The sequence below is a fragment of the Coenobita brevimanus genome, chromosome 57 (genome assembly GCF_032717465.1).
Source record: "Coenobita brevimanus isolate Jiangsu-jjx chromosome 57, ASM3271746v2, whole genome shotgun sequence".
Lineage (NCBI taxonomy): Eukaryota > Metazoa > Arthropoda > Malacostraca > Decapoda > Coenobitidae > Coenobita > Coenobita brevimanus.
In genome coordinates, this window is record NC_137010.1 from 59077639 (window position 1) to 59094814 (window position 17176).

Genomic DNA, 17176 nt, shown 5'->3' on the forward strand with positions numbered 1-17176 from the left:
CAGGAGATATAGGGGTGAGGTTAGTCACTGACCTGATAAATAGGATTATTTATGAATGTGTTGTCCCGGATGATTGGCTGAAGAGTGTAATTGTAAAAGTGTATAAAGGGAAGGGTGATGCCCTGGAAAGAGGAAATTATAGAGGTATAAAGCTTTTAGATCAGATAATGAAGGTAATGGAGAGAGTTTTAGAAGGTATGATTAGAGAAAGAGTGAATATTGATGAGATGCAGTTTGGGTTTATGCCGGGGACCACTGATGCCATATTCGTTGTTCCATAGATTCACGGAAAATACATTAGTAGGAGAAGGGATCTGTATTTTGCTTTTGTTGATTTGGAAAAGGCTTTTGACAGAGTTCCTAGAGAGGTGGTGAAGTGGGCAATGAGAAAGCTTGGCTTGGAGGAGTGGCTTATGGCTATGTATGTGGGTGCTCGCACCCAGGTAAGAGTGAATGGAGATTTGAGTGATGAGTTTTCCGTGAATGTTGGTGTGCATCAGGGGTCAGTTTTGAGTTCCATGTTGTTTATCATGGTACCTGAAGCCCTCTCACGTGACTTTAGAAACAGACTCCCATGGGAGATGTTGTATGCTGATGATTTGGTGTTGATTGCAGAGAATGAAAGGGAGGCGGAGGAAAGGTTTAAGAGGTGGAGAGATGGTATGGGGCACCAGGGCTTAAGGGTAAATGCAGATAAAACAAAAGTGATGATATCTAGGGTTGGTGACGGTACTGTCAAAGACGAGGGAGAGTGGCCATGTGCAGTTTGCCACAAGGGCGTGGGAAGTAATTCCATCTTGTGCGGTGCTTGTGATAAATGGGTGCACAAGAGATGTAGTGGTATCAGAGGTAGACTGCGAGATAATGCTGATTTTATGTGTACAGCGTGTCCGGGAAGGCAGGTGGAGATTGTTAGGCGTGAAAGGATTGAACTTGCTGGTGAATCTCTTGAGTGTGTGGAAGAGTTTTGCTATTTGGGAGACATGTTGTGTGCTGGAGGTGGGGCTGGAGCTAGCTCTGTGGCTAAGGTGAGAAGTGGTTGGAAGAAGTTCAGGGAGCTCTTGCCTCTCCTGACATTGAGAGGGCTCTCCCTACATCCTGAGGGGTCTTTGTATGCAGCATGTGTTAGGAGTGTAATGCTGTATGGTAGCGAGACTTGGGCAGTAAAGGAGGGGGATATTTTCCGGCTCAGATGTACAGAAATGACAATGTTTAGGTGGAGGGGTAGTGCATCCTTGTGTGCAGGGTCTGGGGGGGCTGGGTTTATGACGGAAGAGTTGAGAGGTAGGATGGGACTGGAATGTATTGGTGTTGTGATGAGGAGAGGTAGATTGAGATGGTTTAGACATGTGGAGAGGATGGGGGATGATAATTGGGTGAGGAAGGTGAGAAGTGTTAATATTGGGGGTGGGATTGTGGGGGGTAGACCGAGAAAGACATGGGACGAGGTCTTTAATTGTGGCCTCAGGGTTAAGGGACTGAACAGGGAGGCTGCAATGGATCGTGCAGCGTGGAGAGCCGCCATTAGGTGACCAAGGCCGACGCATGCAAGCATGTTGGAGCCTTTAAATCCTAAAATGCGACCATGGACAGCCGACCTCCCCTGTGTGGCGGGGTTGGATCGCGGTCTGAGTACCTGTAGGAAAATATTAGCCAAAAATCAGAGATTAACCCTAGAACATTATACTTGGTATGGCAGATAGTACTTACATTCAGCTTTCTCCAGAGACAGGTGTTGAGCCTTCATGGACTACCCAAGGACTTGTGGAGACTTGCAAAGTTGGGTAACAAAATCTTCACTTTCAACACCTCCAACAACCCGGTTTCCCCTCTACCAGAGCCTCATTCTGTCACAGTAAACTTTATACTACAACGTACAGGTAGTTTGGAATCCGTATTTGTACAATAAGCACTGAAAATAAGGCTAAAATCAACGGAGCGTACGGCTGACATGCAGCGCGGTGGCGGTCTTCCCGTCACTCAGCAAACATTTCCATTTTCACAGCTAAAAACATGTATACTACATTATTTTCAATCATAGTACTTCCCAAAAGACCACCGCGGCGCGCTTTTATTCTGCCTCACTCCCGTCACTTTATTCTCGTTCCTGTCGGTCGCTCGCACTGACTCGGAAGAGCTAGAACTCGCCATAATGTCACTTTGAAAGCCTGCGGTAAACTGACGCTAAACAGGGGAAAACCGCGCGAAAAAAAGCTAGTGTGACAACTGGGGAAACAAGCATTTCCTATTAGCATAAACTGCTTGTGAGAGGAGAGCGCAGATTTGCAGTTCTGAGCAGTCAGCGCGCTGCCATATACCACAGCCAGGCTGGCCGGGCCGTGGTGGGGCTGGGGGAAACGCGATACTTGGCAACAACGGAGGTCAGTAGTACAAAGGTCAAGTATGCTAATTGTAGCTAAAGGGTGGCGGTACTGATAGACAACACTAGCTGGAACATCCTTGCCCGCGTTTATTCAAAATTAACTCAAACCGCAAATGCGATGATCCGCCGTTGTGTCCTTTTTGGCGATCGTCGCAAAAGCGACGATCCGCGTTTAAAGAGTTAAAAACTAAATGAAAACGAAACGAATCTCGTTATTAGCACAAGAAAAAGTTTCCAAGTTATCTCACAATTTGCGAATTTACCCACAATTCAATGCTTCCAGCTGGCAGCTGACAATGCATACTGATGCTTATTTGTCGGCGGCAATCGTGACCACCCTGTCCACCATAACCGACATGGCAACCACCTTCGACGCATACACCAGGACTGTGCCTGAGGCTACCAACATCCTATCGACCTTGAGTGATCTGAAGTCTCAAGTGATGGCCATCTACAACAGAAACATAAAGTAGCAGAGACACGCCCGGATCACACAATATTATCATGAGAGACAGAATGTGGCTGCTATTCTGCAAGACTTGGACATCCCAGCAGGGGTGGATGAAGGAGGAGAAGTGGACAGAGAGGAAGTGATGCTGGAGCCAGAGTTCAACTTCGAGGGCTTCGGCATAGGTGATGGGGCTTCCCCAGAGAGGCCCATGTCGTCTAGTAACTAGCCCATCTACCCTCAACACACCTTCACCTGCCACTCAAGCCAGTCTTCACTTTATTTCTGATAAGCATTTTTGGTGTTGTAGCTCTTTATAACAGCTTTAATGTCTTTTCAGGTACATGTTTATTGTGTTATGCTATTTTAGGACTAGTAAACACTCTTCATTTAATTTTGGGTAGGGCCTGTTTGGTGTTATAGTCTTTCTGATAGGGTAGGTACATGTCCCACCGGAACGCTCCTCTATTTTTCCCATTGATTCTTAACTTCACAATTCGACGTTTCGCATTTCGTGCGGTTTTGGTGGAACATCCAAGCTGGGTATATGCAAATACATTTTCTTTCCTTGAGGCAAAACTCTCTTAATTTCACTGCATGTTTGTTTCTGGTTCATTATTGTGTAAGGTTGATTCAATAAAAATTTCACATAAAACACAGTATTAATATTAACATCACAACTTTCACCATCAATAACAGTAGATAACTTATTTATTGACCTTTTTTTCTTAACATCATTACAGTAGTTTATTTTATTTTATCACGAAATTTCTCCATAATTGACTGACAGATCTCACTTTGCTTGTTAATTTTACATTCCTTAAGAGCCATCTTAAAATCCTTTCTGCTAGACGGCAACTCTTCATGTAGGGGTGTGTCTCGCACTCTGCCATGCTTTACCCAGTTCACATATTTTTTTCTGGCAACACTGTGCTTTTCTTTAATACAACAGTTCCATCCTGGGATTACCCTAAATTGATTCTTTTTGATGCAACCCCTCATATATTTCTTGCTACAGTGTTGAACTGTATTTGTAATAATTTCATACATTTCATCTACCATTTTAAGATGCTCAGGGGGTCGGCAACATATCTTATGACAGTCATGTACAGACAGTGAACCAGAGTCCTGCAAGTTCACATCAATTGTATGATTTATTTTATTCATCTCATGGTCCTTGAGTTTGTCCCATCTGACTGATGAATGGACACTTTCATTGGAAGGCATTTGTTGCTGCATTACAGATACTCCACCAGTAATACTCAAACACATAGCCAATGGCAAATGATCAGAACTGATAATATTCTGTAGTACAGTAATCCCTCCAAGATCCGATGTAATAGAGCCAAAGGCACTTCAGGGACTTGGTTTTGTCCGGGACTTGGGAGAAATGCCCCTAGACAGGTACTTATGGACCCCAACCCAACCTAACTTTGAAAACCATCTAAATATCTCCCTACCGGACATGCACAGCACCTATTTAAGACCCTATGCACACAAATAAGGGACAGAAACCATGAAAGAAATGAAAAGGAACCAGAGAATGAGAGATTAGAAGTGAGTATGGAAAATATTTAGCAGTGTACAGGGTACTTATGACATGTCTGTGGCCGTCACGAAGATTAACCCGCCTCCTCTTAGGCTGTGACAACGATGAAGGTGCACTTGAAGCACGTACAGTATTCCAGTGTTGCGCTGCACTTAATCCTTTGCAGTCTGAATTATAATTTCTTAACACTGCACGTTCTGTTCTTACTTGCGTGCACTTGAAACACACCAATGTTGCACTCTGAATTCTAGTTTCTTAACACTGCACATTCTGTTCTTACTTGCGCTGCACTTGAAACATGCCACTGTTGCACTCTGCACTTAATCCTTTGCACTCTGAATTCTGAATTCTTAACACTGCACATTCTTTTCATACTTGCACCATGCCAGTTTCAACATGCCAGTGTTTCACTCTGCATTTTAATCCTTTGCATTCTGAATTCTAATTTCTTAACACTGCACATTTTGTTCTTAACACTGTACAACACTGTAAATTCCCATGTGGTCTAGTGGCGAGTTTTTGCTGTTTATTCACTGTCAGAGTTAGAGAGTAGGTATTGCAGGTGGCTTAGGGGCACATCGTTGTGATGTGGTGATGGGCTACCCACTGCAGACGACTCTGAAGATAGCCACAGACTCACATCCAATGGAGACTCCTCCATAGCCGATGTGCTGGGCTGTGGCTGGGAGATAGAAGGCAGGTCTTGGTGAGGCAGCGGTATGTAGTCAGGGCTGGGCACGGCTGGGATCACGGGCCTGAAAAAGGTGTCAGTGGTTGATTGACGCAAGGAATGGCAATTCTGGTGATTGATGATGCGCTACCTAAAAACGTGCACTTCCTCCACAAGTCCCAGGGACCCCATCTCGCTGTCGCAGTCTGGTTTTTCCAGGTAGTCCAGAACAAACTCTACGTGTTCCGGAGTGCATTCAGCTTGGAGATGGCTGGAGTAGTGACACACTGAGAGGAGTCTGCATCATCCTCGCTGTCCTCGTTGGAATCTTCAAGCTGGGTACTTGTAGGTGCAACTGAAGATGCGATCTTGATATCAGACATGATCTGATACTCAAGATCACACTTGTGGTCATCCAACCACTCACGCACTTCATCCACATCCACCTCATTGCCAGCCATACGAGGACGCGCTTGAAAGGCATTCACTTCAGAACCTAGAAAGTTGTGCACCACATCGGCTCTGAGAAGCAGACGAGACCAACCACTTTCCAGAGTCTTGACAGGGACTTCCCTCCATGCACTGGCCCAGTTGTAGATGGCTGACTTGAGGTTGTAGTGATGAAGGTCTTCCGCAGTCCACTGGCCTCGCATGTCCTCGTCCTCATCCTCGAGAACAACCATCACCTTGTCTAGGAACTTCCAATGGCACAGCCTTTTCATTGCCACGATCACCATTTGGTCCATTAGTTGGATGAGAGCAGTCATATTAGGTGGCAAGAACAAGCACCTAATGCGGCCATTCTCAGCCACCTACTCCTTGTCGGACGGATGCGCAGGTGCATTGTCCAGAAGGAGAGCTTTTACCTGTTGCATGGAATTCTCAGTGTGTTCATCTGATAATGGATGACCTCCTTGACAAAGTGCTGGTGAAACCAGTCTTTGAAGATCTTGGCTGCGAACCAAGCCTTTGCAGAATGGTACCAGACGACAGGAAGGACATCCATCAACCCATGAAGGCACTGTGGCTGCTTTGCACAGCCAACAATAACAGGCTTGAGCCCGCTGCATGCCGTTAGCATTGGCACAACAAAAAGCAGATATCCATTGCTTGGAAAGCTTGTGTCCAGGTACACGCTTCTCCATATCCTCTGCTAGGGTGTTTGTGGGCAGTGAGCGATAGAATAGACCAGTTTCGTCAGCATTGTAGACTTGACCAAGAGTGAGGCCCTCCCTGTCGATCAAGCCCTTCACCTACTGCCGAAGCTCTTCTACTCCATCCTCGTTGGCATCCAAAGCTTCTCCTTGGGTCTTACGGTTGGTAAAGTCCATGTCATAGTTTGAAAGTGAAGAGCCACCCTTCGGATGTCTTGAAGTCTGGGGAGTCATGTAACCTTGCGAACTTCTCAGCAGCAGCCTTCAGCTCCGTGCCATGCACCAGAACACCAGCAGCACGTTGCTGACAATACCAAATCAATGTGGAGTGGTCAGCTTCCGCATGGGAGGGTTCATAATCTTCCTCTGCACGTTGCATTTGGTCTTCGATGCGAAGTCTTCTGTGTACTGGGTGAGTTTGTCCCAGGATTTCTGGATATTGAACAGGGTAGTGTGGGCCAAGTTGAATTCACGGGGGATGCGGGACGTCGACCATCCCGCGTCCACCTTCTCCAGTATCTCCCTTCTCTACTCCAGAGTCAGAACTGCTCGTTTCCTCTTCTCGGGCTGCAGGGCCATCATCACACACATGAGTAAGAGGCAACAGAGAAACAGCAGGGCCTGCGGCAGGTAGGGTACCACCACAAAAGCGAGCACGTGGGCAGCCATAGTGACAAGTGTGCAGTCACGACAGTAGGTAGGCAGGAAATAGGGAGGTTGCAGGGGCGCACTAGCGGATGCCAGAGGAACTAAGCGCCAAAACACAGCTGTTCATCACCATGCAGCAAATTTAAAGTAAGGATGAAAACTTTTTTTTTCTTTTTTAAACATTTTTTGGCATTTTTTGGTGTCTGAGGACCCAAGCCCAAATTGTCCGGGTCTTGGGTGTCTGGGTCTTACAGGGATTACTATTAATGGTATCTCTGTTGATGTTGCAATGTTCCCTGCCTATAACATGATCAAGCCACTTAGAGACTGAGTTCCCATAACCTATAAACTTGTAAGAAGTATGCCTAAGATTCTCAAAGCATTTTTTTTGAACAGTTTCTATCCATAAAAAACAGATTTCACAAAACACTTCCATAAAATGGGTCAGCATTAAAATCACCAAGTAAAAATATACAGCCACAATATAAACTCTCAAGGAAGTAAGCTAGTCTAGCTAAAGATTCCAGGTAATTATTTAACCCCTTATGGGCAGGCAACTTATCAATTATACCACCGTGTGGGGCGGCATATTTTCGGAAAAATAAAGTATCAAGGAAAAAGCCTAAACATGCATAAATGAAAACATGGACGAAAAACAAAGGCAAGAGGTGTTACATGTGCGGTAATACGTCTCTGCTGGCTGGGGGGAGGAGTGAGGGAGGAGAGCGGGAAGGCAGCTTATCACCAGGCGTGCCTGGGGCAGGGCTAGCAAACTATTGACTCATTTGCTTTTTCTTCACCACTGAACACTATATTTATCATTTATGCCTTCTTTACGCCATTCATTGTCTTCCAAATCTTACGTATGTGTTTTCTATTTTACTTGAACACTTATAACAATATAACTTACATACATAATACTATTTTACTTGAACAAATATAACACTACAATTTATATATATATATATATATATATATATATATATAAACTTAGGATTGGATGATGGATGGATGGATATATATATATATAGTCTATTTTACTTGTTTCAAGGCTTGGGAGAGTAGAGGACAGGACAATAGGTGACAAGGATGCCTCATCATCCAATTTTGCCAATAAATTAGGACCGAAAATGGCTGGACGTTATGTAACGTCACCCGCCTCCTCACGCACGGACATTACGTAACGTCGCCCCCCTGTTAGGGGTTAAAGTAACCACTTCCCAAATATCACTATTCAAATATCTATCTATCTATCTATCTATTGCCAGACGCCATAATCCCGTAAGGGGTGGCCATTTGACTCTGAGTTATTTATTTTACAGGGAGGGGCACTAACCCTCCACCAACCCACTTGTTGACACGTAGAGAGCACATATGGTTTGGTTATATGGTTACCACCCAGCATTGTAAATGGTTTCTTGGCTTACAGGAAACCATTTGGCTTGTCACTCAATGTAAAGCCACCTGTAAAGGAAAGAAAAACAATAAGAAATGACAGGAAAGATGAGAGAAATAGGAAGAGAGGAGGGCAGGCACAGAAAAAGAATGATACAGGCTAAGGAAGAAGTAGGCAGCACTACATCAAGTGAGTGGATGATGGTCGCCACCACCTACCTATTCAGATATATCTATCTATCTATCTATTGCCAGACGCCACAATCCCGCAAGGGGTGGCCATTTGACTTTGAGTTATTTGTTTTACGGGGAGGGGCACTAACCCTCCACCAACCCACTTGTTGACACGTAGGGAGCACGCATGGCTTGGTTATATGGTATAATAATATTATTAACAAAGAAATCAGGTTAAGATTCTCTTGCACGTTATTTATGCACTTCGTGTCATTTGTGCAATTCATGTCAATAAATAATAATAATAATAATAATAATACGGTAATAATAATAATCCATCCATCCATCCATCATCCAATCCTACGTTGCCCCATGAGGAGCGTAGAAGCCCGGGGCTAGGCAGTTGGTCCTGACATTTAAGATGAATAATAATAATAATAATAACAATAATCCATCCATCATCCAATCTTATGTTGCCCCATGAGAAGCGTGGGAGCCCAGGGCTAGGCAGTTGGTCCTGACATTTAAGATGAGTGAAATATTAATAATAATAATAATAATTAATAATAACAATAATAAAGAAATTAGGTTAATATTCCCTTGCAAGGAGAGAAAGACTGGAGACAAAAAGGCCCCTTTTAGTCGCCTCTTACGACAAGCAGGGATACTGGGGAAGTATTCTTTCCCCCCTCCCCAGGGGATGTGGGGAAAAAAAAAAAAAAACTTTCTGGGCATTTAAGGAAGAGGGCAGGTTGCCTGTAGCAAATTTATGAAGCAGGACATCCAACTGCCAAATTCTGTGATGGTGTGGAGATTTCAAGATCAAGTGTTTCATTGATAACAAGAGTTTGGTGGACGCCCTTTACTTTAGTAGTAGTAGTGGTGGTGGTAGTAGTAATCCAACCATAGGCTCATCTGTATGAACCCAGTGGTCTTCAAGCTCAAGTTACCCTTCTTAATTCCACCATCCTCCTGTTAAGAGACAGGGAAGGAGCTGAGGTATATTTATATGCCCAGGCAGGTCTAGCACCCAGCTGTATCAGTGTCCTTACATGACGGCATCCCTTACCAACATCAGGAAAGAGAATGGTAGCCTGAATTTACCCTTCCCCATGCTAGTTAAGTACAAATGTTTACACTTTTTTTGTTTTTTTCATATAACCTTGATGCTCATTTTCAGCCAGGTACTTCAAGTAGTACAAGAGCAGATCAACCAAGTCCTGGCGAAGACCCCGATTACCTTTGAGGTCTTCCGGACAGTGGTCAATAAAATTCCATACAGGGAGATAAAAGAGATTTGGAGGCAGGGACGGAAGGAGAGAGAAACATCAGAACTGAAAGCCCGGCCTGTAAAGTGAGTGCATATGTATTTGCTTGTAGTTTATTCATTCTAACAAGGTGGAGATTTTCATCTTCTTGCAACTTATTTTCCATAGTTCATTAGCAGAACAAGACCATGCTACAGCTCAGTATCCTTTCCATAGCAGTTCTTTTTTTTTTTACTAAAACCATAATTTAGTGTTAATCTATTGTTACAGTTTGGCATTCAAGATGAGAGATGGCAGTTTTTACCTACTGAAAGTGAATTAAGTTTATTGTAGCTATACTGTATTTATCTAGTTGTAGTATACAGAATTTGAGCTAAGCTTATGTTGCCCTGTCAGTCAAACTGCTTTTGTCCAGTTTACTTTTAAACACATGTATGTTCATTGCGCATACCACCCCCTCCAAACTGTTCCATGTATTTGTACATGTATATGAGAAGCTAAATTTTTTTTCACATCATTAAGACATTTACTGGGTAGAGAGACTCAAATATGGCATCCACTCAGGAACCAAACCTCCACATTTTCCCTTGCGCTTTGACACCGCGCCACAGTGGGGCGCTCCACAAGGGAAGATCCGTTCACTGCACAGGACCTGTAGGTGCAGTTTCTTGCCTGTTGTTGATGGGACTGCTCAGCCAGACAGATTGGGGTTGATCAACACCAACAACAACTCCCCTTTAGTTATAGTCTTGCCTTCGTGTCATTCCATCATTCTTCAGAAAAGATCCTCTCTGTCTGTTTTATATTCTTACACATTTATGCATCACAGTCAGTTCTCGTCCATCTCTTCTCTTCCATAATGACGGTATCTTTAATTTTCCAGTCTCTTTCATTGGAACTCTGTCAAGCTAAGGACCATATTTGTGGCCATATTCTGTACCTTCTCTTTTTTTTTTTCTTTCTTTCTTTTTTTTTTTTTTTTTTAGTGATCATGCTACTCCTACATATTCCAATCTTGTGTGTGTGTGTGTGTGTGTGTGTGTGTGTGTGTGTGTGTGTGTGTGTGTGTGTGTGTATTTTACCTAGTTGTAGTTATGTAATTGAGCTGAACCCATATTGTCATGTCTCCATACTGTATCTGCTTTTATCCAGTCTGGTTTTAAACACATGGATGCTTTTTGCTTTCACCACTTCCTTGTCTAAGTCATTCCAAGTACTTCTGTTTGGGAAACTGAACCTTTTAAGACAATTAAGGCATCTGCTCTTCCTCAATTTAAATTCATGACTTCTTGTTCCTCCATAGTCCAATACATAGATTCTGTCTATCCACCTTTTCCAGACCTCTTATATTTCTAAACATCGTAATCATATCTTCTCTCTCCTTTCTCTCATGCAGTGTTGGTAACTTCAGTTTTTCCGATCTCTCCTCACTGGTCAGTTCCTTTAACCCCTGCTGCTCTAATTCTTACTATCCTGATTTCCTTCCCTGAGTCATTGTTTTAGGACTTTTTTAAAATATTAAGTTGATTTTTTGTCATGAGATCAAATGTTTCTGAGCTTGAACTCTTCATCACCCTCATCTTATTGTAATTTACGCCTCTTGGGTGTGTGTGAGGGCGACGATAAGTCACCAGCACTGTGGGCGGTAGACAGGCATGAATCCATCAATGCTGGGCTACAAACGAGAACTATCTATCTATCTATCTATCTATAGCCCGACGCCCTAATCCCGCGAAGGGTGGCCGCAGACAAAACGCCTCCAAGTCACTCTGTCACCCACCATTTGACTCCCCTCCCCCCAACTCACCCCCCCTCCCTCATATACCTCTCAACTCCATCCCTCCATCTCATCCTCGGTCTGCCCCTCCCTCTCCCTCCCTCCACCTCACCTACATACACCCTCTTAGTCAGTGTTTCATTCTCCATTCTCTCCACATGTCCAAACCACCACCACTGAATTACTAAATATGCGGTATTTGGCAACTGCGGTGTGGCAGGGCATGGCATCAGCTCCTGGTGATGCAGAGGGAGATTCAGCATTCCCATGGAAACCAGTGACACTTCCACGTGCTTGAAAGTATGGCGCAGAGACCCATCGTCTCATGTTAGGTGATCACTGCGGCCAGGGGTGGCCTGCATATTGCCTTATATTAGGCGATGAGCGTGACGGGGGTTAAACATAATATCTTCGTAGCCATCCACTGTACCTTCTCCAGTTTATCAAGATACTTTTTAAGATGAGGTGACCATATCACAACTGTATATTCTAGTCTTGGTCTTATCATGGTCACTGTCAGCTTCCTCAGCATTTCCTCGATATATCGGACTTCACTACACCGGAATTCACTTTTATCGGAGTCCAGGAGCCAACCGGACTATCGTCTGATATTTCGGAATAAATTCCAAAAAATGCGACTTCAGTCCAGACTGGAGAAAGTACGAGAAAGAACTCTCTATCAGAATATTGTTTGTGTGGTCATGCATTGGTTAGTGGCGGGCTGGCAGCATCACTACCTGCCTCAGTATTAGGATAATTCAGCCTTATTTCCTGGTCTGTGGTGCAGTAGGGTAATGTGACAAATTCTTAGCAAAATGTAGGGTAATAACAATTTTTTTGTATTAGTGATACTTATTTTGCAGCAAAAGATAAATGAAATAGTATACAGAAAGATAATATCCTATAAAAAAAAAAAAAAAAAAAAAAAAAAAAAAGTACTCATTTAAAAAAAGGGAATGGTTAGGACTATGGCAGCTAGAATTTAGTAGTTATGTGTATTGGTTCAGTTAGGTTAGAAATAGGCTAGGTTAGGTAAGAAAAGGTTAGGATAGGTTATGTTAATACTGCTACAGTTTAGCTTAAACTGCTAGAATTTAACGATTATGCGTGGTGGTTCATTTGTTAGAATAATCCTAACCACTGCCTTTTAAAAATTCTCTTTTACCCTCTGTAATCTACTGTGTCTAAAGAAAAACTGCTTCCTTGATAGGTAATAAGTCACCCATCGATACAGAAAAATCGTCTCTTGAATCTGGCAGCTGACAGGGCATCAGCTGCTCAGGGCCTGGTCTTGCACTAAACAACAAGAGAAACCTTATTTTTTTGTTGCTGCCATATACCAGCATATGAATAAAAACTGTACCAACTATACTCAGTTTTTTTTATCGAGGCGAAGATGCACTTGACAGATTGGTGATTATTGGCTGATTGCAACATTACTTCATACTCAGCATTATTAACTGATACCAAATATCTGAGGGGGAAATTTAGGTTAGTAAATATTTTTTGGACATGTTGCATTCAGCCAATCATCATCAACCCGTCAAGTGCATCTTCGCCTCAGTGAAAAAAATGGAGTATAGTATAGTAATATTTTCATCCTGAGCCACAGGGTAAGAAAGGAAATGTAGGATGATATTAGTGTCTGTGTGGGACAGAGAGGTCTTTGGGGGTTGGCAACACTGGCCTGTGCTCTTGACCCGGGCCACAGCTCAGTCTGACTCTTGTTGCCCCAGTGATACGTATACTCCTAAGCGCTCTTACCATCGTGCAATTTTACCCCTTACAAATTGCAAAATGGCTTCTTCTGTCCTGGTGCTGGTGCTGCCCTGCTGATGGTGATGATAATGAAGGTGATGATGATGATAATGATGATGTATACAGACAAAATGAACATCTTTAGTTTGTAAGATAGTAAATAATAAGGTGTATAAAGTGTACAGTACAGCATCTGAGGTGTTTAAAATTAAGTTGTAACAATAAAATACAGTATATATTTTCTAAGTGCTAAAAAATGAGAAAAGTGATCTACTGATTTAGTATGAGTGCCTTAAGTTTAATAAGTGCATCACCTACCTCTCCACTGCAGTCTTGACTGTACGGACTCCACTAATGGACCACTTCAGCTATATACACTGCAAGAAGTAAATAAAAGACATATTTATCAGTGTACAGTACAATATTATTATATATATTATACCATTTGATTATTGTAGTGAATGTACAGTATAATACATTACAGTACAGTTCTGCAGTGGTAATGAAAACAGCTGGTGATGCTAGAGTGAAAAACCGTTGGTGCAATCAGGACTAATGTCAGCCATATTGGAAAAGTTCTGGGTTAGCAGGGGAAGTCGAGATGTCACTTTAATCGGAATTTCGCTTTTTTCGGACTGGCTTGGGCCCCAATTAGTCTGATATACAGTATCAAGGATCTGCCATAATTAAAAGCCACTATCATGTTGGTCAGTAGTTCATATGTGCCTCCAGTGATTCTGTTTATATGCTTTACTGGTGACAGGTCATCTTGTATAATCACTCCCAAGTCCTTCTCTTCTTTTCTTTTGCTAATTATCTCACCTCCCATTGTATATATCCAGTATGGTACTTTATTACTCACTCCCATTTGTAACACATGACACTACTTGGCACTGAACTCCATTTTCCATGTCTGGCTCCAGTTGTGGAGTTTGTTCACATCCTCATGCAGCTCCATACAACTGTCAATACATTTAATATGTTTCATGATTTTAGCATCAGCTGCAAACATACTCATGTAATTATTCACGTCTTCTGGCAAACATTTTATATAGATCAGAAACATTATTGGAGCCAAGACATAGCCCTGGGGTACCCTACTAGTGACATCTTTCCATTGTGAAACCTTGTCTCTTATGACTGTTGTCACCTGCCTTTCTGCCAGGTAATCTTCCAACCACTTTAGTAGTTCCCCATGCACTCCTCCAAAGGTCTTCAACTTCCACAGCAGTCTCTTATAGGGCACTCAATCAAATGCTTTCCGAAGGTCTAGGAAGACACAATCTGCCCACCCTCGCTCCTTTGTATGACATCAGTCACCCTACTGTAGAAACTGGATGGATTGGTAACACAAGATCTTGCATCCCTAAAACTGAATTGTCTTTGTTTTATCACTTCATTTTCTTCTAAATACCTAATCCATCTTGTCTGATAATTTTCACACAAATTTTACAAACAACACTAGTAAGTGATACAGGTCTATAATTGAGTGGATCTTTCCTATCTCCATCCTTGAAGATTGGCACAATATTTGCTCTTTTCCAGTCTTTAGGTACCTGCCCATTTTCCAGAGATCTCATTATGATGACATAAACCTGCCACACTAATTGATCACCACATTCTTTCAGGATCCATCTAGTCTCGTTATCCGGTTCCATTGCCTTCCTCACATCCAAGTCCCTCATCATCCAGAGCACCTCATTCATGTCAGCTGTAATTTCCGTCATTTTTGTCATCGTGGTTTCCATTTCATGTTCAGCAAATTCCATTTCCAGTACATAAACTGACTGCAGCTTGTTATTCATTATTTCACACAAATCTTCTCATTCGTAAGTTTCAACTCCATTTCTCAATCATGCTATAAACTTTCATTTTACCATTTACAAACCTATAAAATAGTTTAGGTTCCTATTTACTTTTAGTCATAATATATTTTTCATACACCCTTTCTTCCTCTCTCCATATCTTTACATATTCATTTCTAACCTTCTTGTGCTCCTCCCAAGCCCTTTCACTATACCTTCTTCTCACTGTATTCCACACACTGTTTCTTGCTGTGGAGAATTTTGGGACATATTTACTATTTCCTGCTTTGTACTCTCCCATCAGAAACTCATACTTCTTATCTACATTTTTGGCTGCATCCATTTCACACCAGTCTGTATTTTGAAAATACAGTACTGTAGTTCCTTAGGCAAGCAGAATCTCCTTTTTCATAATTATATCTATTTTCATAACATTTTTCATCTCACCACTTCCATCTCAATAACCAGATTATCACTTTTAGCTAGGAGGCATTGGCATGTTATATTCTTCACATCATTTGGGTCCTTCGTGAATACCAGGTCCAGCCTTGATGGTTCTTCATCTCCTCTAGTTCTTGTATTTTCTTTAACTAATTGAGTTAACACATTTTCCATAACGATTTCCATCTGTTTATTGCCTCACGATTCCTCATTGTTCCCAGCATCCATATTTTCCCAGTCAACTTCTCTACAGTTAAAATCCCCCATGATTATTATTTTTTCCTTTGTTCAGTTGACATCTCTATCTGTACAATGGATTCTCTTATCTGCTGTTAATAATCTTCTTTTTCCCATGCCCTAGTTTGAGGGGACATATAGAATACTATTTCGTTTATTTTGTCTCCATAGTGATCTGTTTCCATCCCCCAAATTTCTGCCATGTTGTTTTTCAGTTTTATCTTTTTTGCTTTTAAATCCAAGTTTCCACTCTCTATCCTTCCTCCACACATTATATTCCTTCCATCCAGATAATTTAGTATCACCATCCTGGGGCAATTTGGTCCCTACCAAGCAAATAATTTCTGGTTTCGTTTCTTTTATATAATTTCACAGTTCCCCTCTCTTCGATACTAGTCCATCCACATTACTATACATGATCTTTAGATTTTCAGTACAGTCTTTTCTTTATTCATCCTTCCCTTGCTTGAATTCATTTACGTCCTCCTCCTTTCCATCACTTCTAGTTCTTGATGTACCACTTCCTGATTTTCACGTGCTATCACTTTCCACAAAAAATTCTTACGCTCATCTTCGGACCTCATGTAATTTTTTTCTTTCACTTGCTCTTGACTTCAAAACTTGTCTTTCTTCCTCATTTAGTACTTTTCTTAAAAGGATGTTTTCAAAACCTGGCTCCCTGCTTAGTTTCCACGACACTCAGAGAAGTTCAGTTGTTGCACTTTCAATTACAAACTAAATCTGCACTGGTCTTGCATCTTCCTTCTTGTATGGCCCTATTCTTTGTACATTCTCAATTTCTTTTACCCACTTCCCTCTGTCTGGATCGACCTTGCCCAGTATCTCCTTCACAGGGTTCAAGTCTCCCTCGATTCTCAGTGGCCTAACCTTCTCTCTCTCCTTGTCTCCAAATATCACAACACATCAATTTCTTTATACAGTTTCTCTTACTGTTTTCTCTCTTTTCCAGTATCTTCATTACATCTTCTTCCATTGTTTTCTTTTTTTCTTCCCATTGTTCCTGAATAATTTCCTTTAACCCCTTAACCACGGGGCGTCACTTTCGTGACGCTTGGGAGCAAGGGATCATACTGCGGAGCGTCGCTTTTGTGATTCTGTGTTATTTTGAATTCACCCGGGCTTCCAAGTGGGGGCTTGTATCATCTATCAGTACTGCCAATGTCCAACACTAGTCAGCACTCCTAATCTCATCTGTACTCCCATCCATTGTTGACAATTTAGCCATTTCTCCCCGTTCTTGACTCCCCTCCCTACCCCCCTCCATTACCCTATCCTCTCGCCTGCCCGGCCGTGTTACGCTAAGTAAATCTTCCTTGGAATTTTTCACTGATTTCATCCATTGAAATAAGCCCTATGTCCTATTCTTATACCAAAAAATATATACAAGAAAGAAATAAGGTAAGTGAGAGTGCCATACACCTGGAATTGGCTAATTATCACCTGACAAC

The 17176-nt window shown here is 42.3% G+C and overlaps 1 protein-coding gene across 1 annotated transcript in view; it reads left to right on the forward strand.

Annotated features, from left to right (window-relative positions):
• Positions 1-6547: 6547 nt before the first annotated feature.
• LOC145402050 (engulfment and cell motility protein 1-like) overlaps positions 6548-17176 on the forward strand; it is a 42254-nt gene continuing 31625 nt past the window's right edge. Inside the window, exons 1-2 of the mRNA XM_080274147.1 lie at positions 6548-6742; positions 9606-9775. Of these exons, the coding sequence (XP_080130273.1) occupies positions 6548-6742; positions 9606-9775 (365 nt within the window). The remainder of the gene's footprint in view (positions 6743-9605; positions 9776-17176) is intronic.